General features: G+C 44.0%; 2 protein-coding genes across 3 annotated transcripts in view; one reads left to right on the top strand and one right to left on the bottom strand.

Moving 5' to 3' along the window:
- Nucleotides 1–13426, top strand: part of PLAAT1 (phospholipase A and acyltransferase 1) — a 381602-nt gene that overhangs the window by 98244 nt on the left and 269932 nt on the right. The gene's annotated exons all lie outside the window — the stretch shown is intronic.
- Nucleotides 1–13426, bottom strand: part of LOC137571675 (probable cation-transporting ATPase 13A5) — a 247700-nt gene that overhangs the window by 62548 nt on the left and 171726 nt on the right. Inside the window, exons 18-20 of the mRNA XM_068281173.1 lie at nucleotides 13063–13187; nucleotides 9705–9868; nucleotides 1641–1778 (exon numbers count right to left, since the gene is read on the bottom strand). Coding sequence (XP_068137274.1) covers nucleotides 1641–1778; nucleotides 9705–9868; nucleotides 13063–13187 — 427 coding nt within the window. The remainder of the gene's footprint in view (nucleotides 1–1640; nucleotides 1779–9704; nucleotides 9869–13062; nucleotides 13188–13426) is intronic.

Genomic DNA, 13426 nt, shown 5'->3' with positions numbered 1-13426 from the left:
GTTGAAAAAAGACATACGTCCATCGAGTTCAACCAGTACAAACTACAACTCCAGCCTGCTCCCTCACATATCCCTGTTGATCCAGAGGAAGGCGAAAAAACCCTTACAAGGCATGGTCCAATTAGCCCCAAAAGGGAAAAATTCCTTCCCGACTCCAGATGGCAATCAGATAAAATCCCTGGATCAACATCATTAGGCATTACCTAGTAATTGTAGCCATGGATGTCTTTCAACGCAAGGAGAGCATCTAAGCCCCCTTTAAATGCAGGTATAGAGTTTGCCATAACGACTTCCTGTGGCAATGCATTCCACATCTTAATCACTCTTACTGTGAAGAACCCTTTCCTAAATAAATGGCTAAAACGTTTTTCCTCTATGCGCAGATCATGTCCTCTAGTCCTTTGAGAATGCCTAGGGACAAAAAGCTCATCCGCCAAGCTATTATATTGCCCTCTGATGTATTTATACATGTTAATTAGATCTCCTCTAAGGCATCTTTTCTCTAGACTAAATAAACCCAGTTTATCTAACCTTTCTTGGTAAGCGGGACCTTCCATCCCACGTATCAATTTTGCTGCTCGTCTCTGCACCTGCTCTAAAACTGCAATATCTTTTTTGTAATGTGGTGCCCAGAACTGAATTCCATATTCCAGATGTGGCCTTACTAGAGAGTTAAACAGAGGCAATATTATGCTAGCATCTCAAGTTTTTATTTCCCTTTTAATGCATCCCAAAATTTTGTTAGCTTTAGCTGCAGCGGCTTGGCATTGAGTACGATGTTGGGAGCTCTCTTCTCTGTCACACACAGAGCTACACATAGAGTTAACTGATCAAGTGTGAGGGGAATTTTCCCTCTCCTCATGGCTCAGTCAGCCGTCAGTTTTGGTGTCAGTAAAGTTTGAATGTATTTTGATAACAGTAAAGAAAGAAGTTGCTACTAAAATGTATACACCAGTACTTAGCACTTCCCAAACAATTCCTGTGTCAATTGAAAAAAAATATGTGAATCGATAGTATTCCTTTAAGTAATTTTTACTAATATCCATCTTATGCCTTAGTAAAGAGTGTTTCTATAATACATACATTTTTCTCAGAGTGAAATACACTGTAAATTACCTTCTACAGATGTCAATGCCCCTTACCGTAGGTAGTAAAAATCTGCCAAATCTGACTGGTTGTAGACTAGTCCATCTCCTCATGGGGATTCTCATCCTCCCTAATCACTTTCTTTTTTGGGTTTGGTCTGTGTGGCTGATAATGTGGTAAAACCCTTTCAACAGTGTGATGTCATGACCATGCTCATGACAGTTTCCTTTCTATGAACCTTGTTGCTTTGCGGAAAATAACAGCTTTTTCCAAAATGCCAACTATTGTTATTGGGTGACGGGTGTGGTTATAGATAACGGCAGTTGGTGCTGTCTAGTTTTTTTCTTGTCTGCCAGTAATAAAGATGATGACATGCTGGATCATACTGGATCAAAAAACATGAACAAATGTCACGGTGAATATCACGGTGAATATCAATCATTTATTGATAACTCTTCTATTGTTTAAACCCTCACTTTGCAATATATTGATCCCCCCACGACTTATTTTGATAACGTTCCTCTTTTAGCATTAGGGCATTTGCAAATACTTACATCAGGAATCAAATTAGGGAAGAATTCCTTGATAATGTCATATGTGTTCCCACTCATTGCATAATGATAATTCCAGGCTCTTCCTCTCATACCAGAAATACTGTCAGTGGTAGTGGTTATGAGGGTATTGGCTGCATTCTAAAAGAGAAGGATCTACTATAACAGCATGACTCAAACAAAAGTAACACAATTTTCAGTTTAAAAATAACCACACATAAATAGTTCTCCAGATTTTGGTACCAATTTAAACATTTAGGATAGTGAGGTAGGTAAAAGCAGTGTGATTATTAATAACATCATAAAAACCGTTGTCTCACATTAATCAAGCAAAAAAAAAAAAGAAATAGGCATATGTGAGGTCCATTGTGTTTTTGCTTAGTTGAAACCATTTAGGCTCCTTTCACGGTACTCTCCCCACCAATACCATGCCGCTACCCTGTCACATTTGTCATTAATCTCTTTGAGATAGGCCACAGTACCTGTGCTGCGATGTGATGTACCAAAAGTGTATCAATCAATGCAGTGCAAGGCTGCAATGCGTTGCCAAGCGCTACCATTCAGCGCATGATTGCATTTTAGTCAATGGCACTGCAACAATCTTTATAGATCGTTGCTGTTGAGGTAGTGGTGTGCATGCGCATAGTGGCAAATTCACGTGATGTACCCCCTGTCTGGAGGTGTGCATGGGACTTAGGAGACAGATGCACACAGGTGCATTGCACCCAGGCGCCTGTCTCTGACAGGCGCCACTCGGCCGCCGCTCACCCCCTCTGGCCGCGGCTCCCTCCCTCCGTGTAGCCGCCGCGTCACTCAGACCTCGATCAGGTGGTGACCAATCGTGCGGGCGCTAGGACCCAGCGCCCGCACTGATATGCGGAAGTGACATCACTTCCGTATATAGAGCGCGTGCGTCCGGCGCCCGCTCGTATTGGTTGGGTCGCCGCTGATCCTAAGGTCTGCTGGCTGCGATGTGAGGTGGGAGCGGCGGCGGCTCCCTGTCGCTCACTCACTACCGCAGATCCTGAGATCTGCTGGCTGCGAGGTGAGGGGGGAGCGGCGGGGGCTCCCTGTCACTCACTCACTACCTAAAGAGGCTCCCTGGCACTCAATCACCACCTAAAGGGGCTCCCTGGCACTCAATCACCACCTAAAGGGGCTCCCTGGCACTCACTCACTACCTAAAGGGGCTCCCTGGCACTCACTCACAACCTAAAGGGGCTCCCTGGCACTCACTCACTACCTAAAGGGGCTCCCTGGCACTCACTCACTACCTAAGGGGGCTCCCTGGCACTCACTCACTACCTAAAGGGGCTCCCTGTCACTCACTGCCAAAGGGGCTCCCTGTCACTCACTGCCAAAGGGGCTCCCTGTCACTCACTGCCAAAGGGGCTCCCTGTCACTCACTACCTAAAGAGCTCCGTGTCACGCACTGCCTAAAGGGCTCCCTGTCACTCACTGCCTAAAGGGCTCCCTGTCACTCACTGCCTAAAGGGCTCCCTGTCACTCACTGCCTAAAGGGCTCCCTGTCACTCACTACCTAAAGGGGGTCCAGGCTGGCTACATATACTGGGGACACTGGCTGTTTGTCATTATGTGCATTTACTGGTGAAAAGCGGTCTCGTATTATGTGCATTTACTGATGAAAAGCAGTCTCTTATTATGTGCATTTACTGGTGAAAAGCGGTTTCTTATGTGCATTTACTGATGAAAAGCAGTCTCTTATTATGTGCATCTACTGGTGAAAAGCCGTCTCTTATGTGCATTTACTGGTGAAAAGCTGTCGCTTATTATGTGCATTTACTGGTGAAAAGCTGTCTCTTATTATGTGCATTTACTGGGGAAAAGCTGTCTCTCATTATGTGCATTTACTGATGAAAGGCTGTTTTTCATTTACGTGCATTTACTGGTGAAACGCTGTCTCTTATGCGCATTTAGTGGGGAAATTTTGTCAGTAAAAATAATCTTTTGTCAGTAAATTTTTAGGTATTTGTCAGTAAAAAATAACGTGAAAGGTTGGCAACACTGGCAGGCTGCGCGGCGCAACGGGAAAGATACAGGCAGCCCACCTCACGCTTGGGCTTGGCCGACGACAGCGAGCGAGAGTAGGGTGGCCACAGGCAGCCATAAATATGCAGTGTGTGACTGCGTCGCACTCGCAGAACCTCTCAGCCTGCGTCAGTCCAGAGACTAGCAGAATCACAGGCAGCCAAAGCCAGCCAGGAGCAAGCCCATGGAAGAGGGGTAGGAATTGGGTATCACATGCATGCGTAAAGAGGTGGAAGGTGTGGGTGTAATTAGGCAGGACATGGGTGTGGTTATGTGGTTGGGCGCGGTTAATTTAACCACTCCCATAGGCGCCAGAGAAAATCTTGCACCCAGGTGCCAGGCACTCCAGGCTCACCCCTGGATGCACGTGACAACTCGGGGGCAGGGGCATGCAGATTTCCCCGTTGTCGCTATCTGCAGCATTGACAAATATCCATGGAATAATGCAGCAAGATGAGGGAGGCTCTTTTGCAGCTCACAGATCGCACCATACCAAGTGGGAAACTAGCCTTAAAGCCAATGGGTACCAGTTTAAAAATAAAAAAGTCAGATACTCACCTAAGGAGAGGGAAGGCTCGGTCCTAATGAGCCTTCCCTCTCCTCTCCCGGTGCCCTCACTGCTGCGCTGGCTCCCCTGTACGCGTCCGCCGCCGCCGGGACTTTGGAGGTCTTCATGAGCACTCGGGCTTCCGAAGACGGGCTGCTCCATACTACGCACGCGCGAGTGCATCATAGAGGGCACTCGCGCATGCGTAGTATGGAGCGGCCCATCTTCGGGAGCCCGAGTGCTTCCGAAGGCTTCCGAAACATCCCTTCAGCTGTGGAAGTGGCAGTATTTGACCGAACTGGTCGAATACTGCCACGAGGGATCCTGCGCGGGACGGGGCACCGGGAGAGGAGAGGGAAGGCTCATTAGGACCAAGCCTTCCCTCTCCTTAGGTGAGTATCTGACTTTTTTATTTTTTAAACGGTAAACATTCACTTTAAAATGACACTGAAACGGAAAAAAATTATGATATAATGATTTGTATGTGTAGTACAGCTAAGAAATAACACATTAGGAGCAGAGACATAAGTCTAATATTGTTTCCAGTACAGGAAGAGTTAAGGAACTCCAGTTGTTATCTATGCAAAAGAGCTATTGAGCTCCATGACTTTCAAAGTCGCAGAGAGCTCTGTCTTCTGAAGCTTGTTATCTCAACTGCCAGTCATTGTATCTTCTTTTTCTCAGCAGAAGACAGGTCAAAAGTTCGCTAGCTTGCTCTGTAAAATCATTTAGAATGCTGAGTAGTGTGTAAACTGCAAATATTAGAGAATGATGCAATGTTATAAAAACAACTATAAAACTGAAAATAAAAATATGAAAATGTTTTCTTTGCTATTAATGTTCTAGTAATTATCCGTACTACACATACAATTCATTATATCATAATTGTTTGTTTGTTTTTCGATTCAGCATCTCTTTAAAGGAATACTGTAGGGGGGTCAGGGGAAAATGAGTTTAACTTACCCGGGGCTTCTAACGGTCCCCAGCAGACATCCTGTGCCCGCGCAGCCACTCCCCAATGCTCCGGCCCCGCCTCCGGTTCACTTCTGGAACTTCAGACTTAAAGTCTGAAAACCACTGCGCCTGCGTTGCCGTGTCCTCGATCCTGCTGATGTCACCAAGAGCGCACAGGGCAGGCCCAGTATGGTCTGTGTATGCGCAGTACACTCCTGGTGACATCAGCGGGAGTGAGGACACGGCAACGCAGGCGCAGTGGTTTTCTGACTTTAAAGTCAGAAATTCCAGAAGTGAACTGGAGGCGGAGCCGGAGCTTCGGTGAGTGGCTGCGCGGGCACAGGATGTCTGCGGGGGGCCATTAGAAGCCCCGGGTAAGTTCAACTCATTTTCCCCCGACCCCCCCTACAGTATCCCTTTAAGGATTGTCAGTAAGAAACGTATGTGTTACAATACTGGTTTCTTTTGTTTTCCTGTGTACTCTAGCTTGGAAGATCCTTAGTTGATCAGGTCCATTGATTCAGGCTGCCCCATGAGTTAAACAAAATCAGTCTGAAGCAGTGCTGGGCCGAAATTACGCATTAGCGTAATTACGCATCGTAATTCACTACAAATGCACCGTAAGCGTTACGTGTAAGGTTACGGTATTACGCGTAATTAATTACGCGTAGACCGTGGGTTACGTTTTACGCGTAACAAATTACGCGTAAGACAGTAAACTCCCATTGAAATTACACAGTCTGCCGTAATCGCGTAATATTACGCTCCCGTATAATATAAAAAAGCCGCCGACTTTAAGGGTTAATAGCAAAGCCCCCTTAAGTGCTAAGAGCCTCAAATTTGGAGAATATATTAAGGAGATCAGAAGGAATAAGAGGAAAAAAATTTTTTCAAAAAGACTTTATAGTTTTTGAGAAAATCGATGTTAAAGTTTCAAAGGAAAAATAGATACATTTAAAAACCCGCCGACTTTAACGGTTAATAGCAAAGCCTGCTTAAAATTTAGAAACACCAAATTTACAGGGTATATTAAGGGGATCAGTGGGAACAAGAGGAAAAATTTTTTTTTCAAAAAGACCTTATAGTTTTTGAGAAAATCGATTTTTAAATTTCAAGGGCAAAAATGTCTTTTAAATGCGGAAAATGTCAGTTTTTTTTGCACAGGTAACAATAGTGTTTTATTTTCATAGATTCCCCCAAGTGGGAAGAGTTTTACTTACTTCGTTCTGAGTGTGGGAAATATTAAAAAAAAAAACGACGTGGGGTCCCCCCTCCCAGACCTCTTTAACCCCTTGTCCCCCATGCAGACTGGGATAGCCAGAATGCGGAGCACCGGCCGCGTGGGGCTCCGCACCCTGACTATACCAGCCCGCATGGTCCATGGATTGGGGGGTCTCGGAAGGGGAGGGGCAGCCAAGCTTTCCCCTCCCCCTCCGAGCCCTTGTCCAATCCAAGGACAAGGGGCTCTTCTCCACCTCCGATGGGCGGTGGAGGTGGAGGCCGCGATTTCCTGGGGGGGAGGTTCATGGTGGCATCTGGGAGTCCCCTTTAAAAAGGGGTCCCCCAGATGCCCACCCCCCCTCCCAGGAGAAATGAGTATAGAGGTACTTGTACCCCTTACCCATTTCCTTTAAGAGTTAAAAGTAAATAAACACACAGACACTTTGAAAAAGTATTTTAATTGAACAAAAAACATAACCACGAAAAAAGTCCTTTAATATTCTTAATTAACCATTAATACTTACCTGTCCCTTTAAAAGCCAGTTCCCACGCAATATCCTCGGAAATATACTAATCAGTTACAATGTAACAAAGCTATTACAATGTAACAACTTTGTTACTTTGTAACACCACTGCACCCGACGTCACTCGCCGCCACCGCCGCGTCTGCGCTGACCCGACAGAGCTCTGAGCTATATAGCTCAGAGCTCCCTAAGCATCTTTGTATTTGGGCTCCAAGGAGCCCCATTGGTCCTTAGCAGACCAATGGGGTTCCTTTAAATCAGAAGGAACCCCATTGGTCTGCTAAGGACCAATGGGGCTCCTTGGAGCCCAAATACAAAGATGCTAAGAGAGCTCTGAGCTATATAGCTCAGAGCTCTGTCGGGTCAGTGCGGGACGCTAAGTCCCCGCCGCCTCCCGCTGTCAGCCCCGCCCACATCTGTCACCCACATGTCACCCACATGTGGGTGACATGTGGGTGACATGTGGAAGAGGCGGGGAGGACAGCGGGAGGCGGCGGGGACTTAGCGTCCCGCACGGACCCGACAGAGCTCTGAGCTATATAGCTCAGAGCTCTCTTAGCATCTTTGTATTTGGGCTCCAAGGAGCCCCATTGGTCCTTAGCAGACCAATGGGGTTCCTTCTGATTTAAAGGAACCCCATTGGTCTGCTAAGGACCAATGGGGCTCCTTGGAGCCCAAATACAAAGATGCTTAGGGAGCTCTGAGCTATATAGCTCAGAGCTCTGTCGGGTCAGCGCAGACGCGGCGGTGGCGGCGAGTGACGTCGGGTGCGGTGGTGTTACAAAGTAACAAAGTTGTTACATTGTAATAGCTTTGTTACATTGTAACTGATTAGTATATTTCCGAGGATATTGCGTGGGAACTGGCTTTTAAAGGGACAGGTAAGTATTAATGGTTAATTAAGAATATTAAAGGACTTTTTTCGTGGTTATGTTTTTTGTTCAATTAAAATACTTTTTCAAAGTGTCTGTGTGTTTATTTACTTTTAACTCTTAAAGGAAATGGGTAAGGGGTACAAGTACCTCTATACTCATTTCTCCTGGGAGGGGGGGTGGGCATCTGGGGGACCCCTTTTTAAAGGGGACTCCCAGATGCCACCATGAACCTCCCCCCCAGGAAATCGCGGCCTCCACCTCCACCGCCCATCGGAGGTGGAGAAGAGCCCCTTGTCCTTGGATTGGACAAGGGCTCGGAGGGGGAGGGGAAAGCTTGGCTGCCCCTCCCCTTCCGAGACCCCCCAATCCATGGACCATGCGGGCTGGTATAGTCAGGGTGCGGAGCCCCACGCGGCCGGTGCTCCGCATTCTGGCTATCCCAGTCTGCATGGGGGACAAGGGGTTAAAGAGGTCTGGGAGGGGGGACCCCACGTCGTTTTTTTTTTTAATATTTCCCACACTCAGAACGAAGTAAGTAAAACTCTTCCCACTTGGGGGAATCTATGAAAATAAAACACTATTGTTACCTGTGCAAAAAAAACTGACATTTTCCGCATTTAAAAGACATTTTTGCCCTTGAAACTTAAAAATCGATTTTCTCAAAAACTATAAGGTCTTTTTGAAAAAAAATTTTTCCTCTTATTCCCACTGATCCCCTTAATATACCCTGTAAATTTGGTGTTTCTAAATTTTAAGCAGGCTTTGCTATTAACCGTTAAAGTCGGCGGGTTTTTAAATGTATCTATTTTTCCTTTGAAACTTTAACATCGATTTTCTCAAAAACTATAAGGTCTTTTTGAAAAAAATTTTTTCCCTCTTATTCCTTCTGATCTCCTTAATATATTCTCCAAATGTGAGGCTCTTAGCACTTAAGGGGGCTTTGCTATTAACCCTTAAAGTCGGCGGCTACCTAACATTGATCCATGCGTCAACTTTTCCGCTTGGCAGCATGACCTTACGCATTAATTGCTAGTAGGAATTTACGCGTAAGCCTATAACGTAACAACTTGAATTACGGTATTCTTACGCGTAATTGCGTAAGGGCAATGCGTAATTACAGACATGTACCGAAATTGAATGTCTATGCCGTAAGCGTAATTTCGTAATGCGTAATAGCGTAAAATTACGCGTAATGATCCGTAAGCGTAGCTTTTTCCATTACGATCAGCACTGGTCTGAAGTGGATTTTTGTATTCTGTGTTTCTTCTATGGCCTATTTAGGATTGGGTAGCTTACGTTACATCCCAATATCAAAGTTTTGGGGTCTAGGATAGACACAGGATTTGAGGCTATAAACAGAAAAAAATGCCTGTTTTGTCTTCAAATAGCCAATCCAGTTCATGAACATTTCTATTTTTACCTTATCTTGGATCTAAGTATTTAAAGTAAAATTAGAAATGAACTTTTCTGGAACATTTCCCACCCTTACTCCGAGTCAGGCAAAAACAGCGCAGGAAATTTGGACGCATGAGGTGCAGCCATAGGCCATAGTAAGAATTATGGCTATAGCAGTGCTCAGGCAGTAATTTGGGTGCTATCAAAAGATGGAGCCCAAATTATGATAAAAACAGCTATTGCGAATTATGTGTTACCCCACAGTCCACGGGGACCTGGAGAGGGAATAGTAATCAATGCCGCCAAGACTTTTGCAGGAGCAGGATGAGCCGTTTTTTGGCTTCACCCTGCACTCAAATTTCCTGGCGCCTTAAATACATCTACAACCTTTACTCTCCCCTTTGCTATACAAGGGTACCCCCCTGTCCAAGCCATTTTCAATATGCAGTTAATTTTGGTTTGCTCCAAATATTTTTCTGTCATACCTATTATAATGACTTACAGGTTTTTTTTGTGACTGGTCTCGACTTGCTTCTAATGACTGACAAGTGAAAGATGCTGCACAATCACCTTTAGGTTTAATGGCTTCTAATAAGAGTAAGCTGGAAGCATCAGGCACCATGCCAGAGTTCAGTCCCACAGTGCAAGCTGTCTGAAGGTTATCGCCTAGAAACATATTTAAATATTGTGACAGTTGTTATGCTCATAGCAATAATAATATTACTAACTGAAATCTCTAGTTTACAAGCCTATTTGTGAGACCACTCTATGACAGTGGAAATTAGTGGAAAATAAGAAGTTTATATTTAAAAATTCCTCTTTAAAGCAAACCCTATAACTAATTATCCTCCTCGCCCACACTGTTGTCATGCAGAGACACTTGGAACATATTTGACGAGCTTGTTAGATATGTTATCATGAACACATTCCCCATCATGTACAAACATGGCCATACTGTGCCTGCACAAGTATTGAAGTGCATGCACAGTAATCCAAAGCCACTCGTCCATGCCACTGATCTACAAGAGGGTCCTGTGCAGTGACAGTCATGAGGAGTAGGGATGCTCATTCAGATTTTGCAGAGCTGAAATTTCTGTAGCGGAATCGGATTTGTGCAGAAATACCTCATTACCGCAAATCGGTAATTTTAGCCCAATCACAGAACTTGGAAGCATTAGACAAAGAGGATGCAACACATGACCAAGAAAAAGACCCCTTGGGAAACAGAAATCGGATTTCTGGGGAAATACCACATTACTGCAACTCTGTAATTTTAGCCCAACTACAAAACTTGGAAGCATTGGACCAATCAGAGAATGCAGAGTCAACTCAGAATTATTTGGCCAATCAGACGATGCAAAAAATGACCAAGTAAAAGATTTCAAGGAAATTTGAAATGTAATCGGAAGTTTATGGAATTCATGTTACCAGCAGCGCCGGAGTGTCAGTGCATGAAAACGGAGGGCGACGGAGGAGATGGGGGGAGCAGTGGGCATGAGGAGAGCCCACCACACATGGCTACTCCCCCCACCAGAGCTATTTTCAGCTGTCTGTTCTCCTCTCATTCATTTGCCAATAATTTTATAGCTACTAACAAAATGATCTATGCATTATTTTTTTTTCATCAATTAGGCTTTCTTTGGGTGGTGCATTTTTCTAAGAATTATTTTATTCTAAAAGCATTTTAACAGAAATAATAAGAGAAAAATGGAAAAAAATATTATTTCTCGGGTTTTGATCATTCTAAGTTTAAAATAAAATGTGCTGCTGGGGATAAAATTCACACATTTTATTTGTCCATTTGTCCCGTTCATTACAACATTTCAAAAGTGTCCATAGTACAATGTATGACGACAATATTTTATTTTGAAATAAAGGTGCATTTACGTAATTTTTTTATGTAATTGTTTTATTTTATTTTTTTATTTTGGTAAATATGGGATAGGGGTGGAAGAGGTTAAAAAATAATAAGTATTTAATAAATGTTTGAATGTAAAAGTGTCTTATGATATATTTGGGTGTATTTTACTTTTTGGCCACAAGATGGCACTCCACTTAGTTCACCCTCTGCTGTTTACAGTAGATAGGAACTAAAGTGTGTGTAACAGTTTCCTTGCGGTTATGAATGAGAGATGCATCTCTCTCCCATTCATAACGGCATGGTGATCGGGGCTGAGAATAGATGATTCTTATACCCCGATCATGGAAGAACAGGGATGCAGTGATGGCAAATGGAAATGGCGCGGGAATCCCGATTGGCAGCTGTTAGTATACAGTGCGTGTGTAAAATGTAGTGTAAATTTTTTTTTTCTTTTGTATTCAATTTGTATGCTTTTTTTTTAACCACTAGGTAGCTTGATTCACTAACGGCGCTAAGTGGTAGCGCCGGTGTGAAAAGCCACTTTCTGCCCCTAGTGCGAGCAAAGCTACTTCCCGCACAGCCCCGCTCAGTGCGCGCACAGTGCTGTGCGCCTGTATTAGTGTGCGGTGCAACGTTATCGTCGTATCCGCTGATAAACAGCACATTGGGTGCCCCCGAAATGGCGCATCAATGCGCTGCTTTAGGGGCACCCGATGTGCCGTTTTCTTACAGAGCAGCTGATACGACGATAACGTCGCACTGCGCACTATTACCTGCGATGCGTGCTGAGCGGGCACTGAGCGGCGCTATACTTAGTTTGTGGGCGCAAACCACCTAACGCCCTGGTTTGCGCACACAAAGCATTAGGGCACACTAACCGGCTTAGCGCCTAGATGTCTTCATAATCACTGTCTCACTGAGATAGTGTTTTGTTACTGTTTTGTCATTGGCTTTTCGTTGAAGCCATGATCCTTGTTTACAGGCACTTTTACTGGTTCTGGGAAGTCTTCTTCCCTTTCACCAATTGCGGGTCTGCGGGTTATGGCAGGGGGGAAGGGATGAGTGCTCTGGCACGGTAGCGGAGGTGGGGAAGGACGTTTTAAAACGTCCTGTGGTCCATTAAATAGGACCAACAGGATGTTTTAAAATGGCGGGTGGACGGGTAGTAGTTAAAAAAGTTCAGTTCCTAAGGTAACTATTGATGTATCTTTTTATATATGCAAATTTATTATTTTGGTAACTATGGGAAAGTGGAGGAGGTAAGGGGTTAATTTTAATAGAAAATGTATGGTTTTTTTTATTTTTATTAAATTCATGTATTTAGGCATAATTTTACTCTTTGGCCACTAGATGCCCCCCTCCTTTTATTCCTCTTGTGTATTGAACAGTACACAGAGGAAGTTCTGTGTGTATGTGTTACTTTCTCTTTTGCCAATGACCACGAGATGTCATTAATGCTGTGATCATTGATCACAGGCACTTAGATCGGGGAATAAGAACTGTCTTCCCATTCACTGATCTGAGTACTAACTGGCGGCAATAATAATGTGCGCAGGAGCAGGCGGAAGCACGCACAGTGGCGATTGCAGTGGGAGGCATATATCTAAGACCCTGGGCAGGAACTGAAGTCCTGCAGGGCGTAGATATATTGCTGTGAACGGCATAAGTGGTTAAGGTGCAGCTTTTCCAGCATAAAGATAAAGCTGGGGATAGCTAGAATTAAGCCTTATTCTCCATTTCCATGCAATGTTTTTCTGCTGCATGGATAGATGATCACATCTATCCATGCAGCACCTTTACTTCAGCTAATAATATTATTTACAGTATGTGCCTAACTTGTTATTTTTGGTCCCTACGTACATTTTAGTATGATCATCACTCTTGCATTCATCGGCACAAAAACAATACTCATTAATTTTTCTAATTGGTGTAGATGTACAATACACACAGGATCACAGCATGGGAGATTTCAATACAGTAGGTCCAGTCATTGTCTTACCTGTCACCATAATTGTTCTTATATTTGCAGATTTTAGTTCATGGAGAACTGGATTTGTTTCAGGTTTAAGCCTATTCTCCATTATCAAGAATCCAAGAAATAAAAGGGCATCTTCCACCTCTTCCCTGGAAACAAGTAAATATTGATTAGATTAAAAAAATTAAGAATGGTGATCCATATACTTTTTTTTTCTTAAACCTGTGCAGCCCTACAAATATCATGCTATGTAATTATTATGCTGCGCATGTTACTGTAACTGGACTTAAAAAAAATCTGCAGAGATTCTGAGATTTTTCTTCATGTGGCAGGCAGCTCTACAGGACCAGTGATTATGCATGTTCCTGTTATATTATATTGATGTACC

Source organism: Hyperolius riggenbachi, chromosome 4 (genome assembly GCF_040937935.1).
Source record: "Hyperolius riggenbachi isolate aHypRig1 chromosome 4, aHypRig1.pri, whole genome shotgun sequence".
Taxonomy (NCBI): Eukaryota; Metazoa; Chordata; class Amphibia; order Anura; family Hyperoliidae; genus Hyperolius; species Hyperolius riggenbachi.
This window is presented reverse-complemented; position numbering and strand designations above follow the sequence as displayed.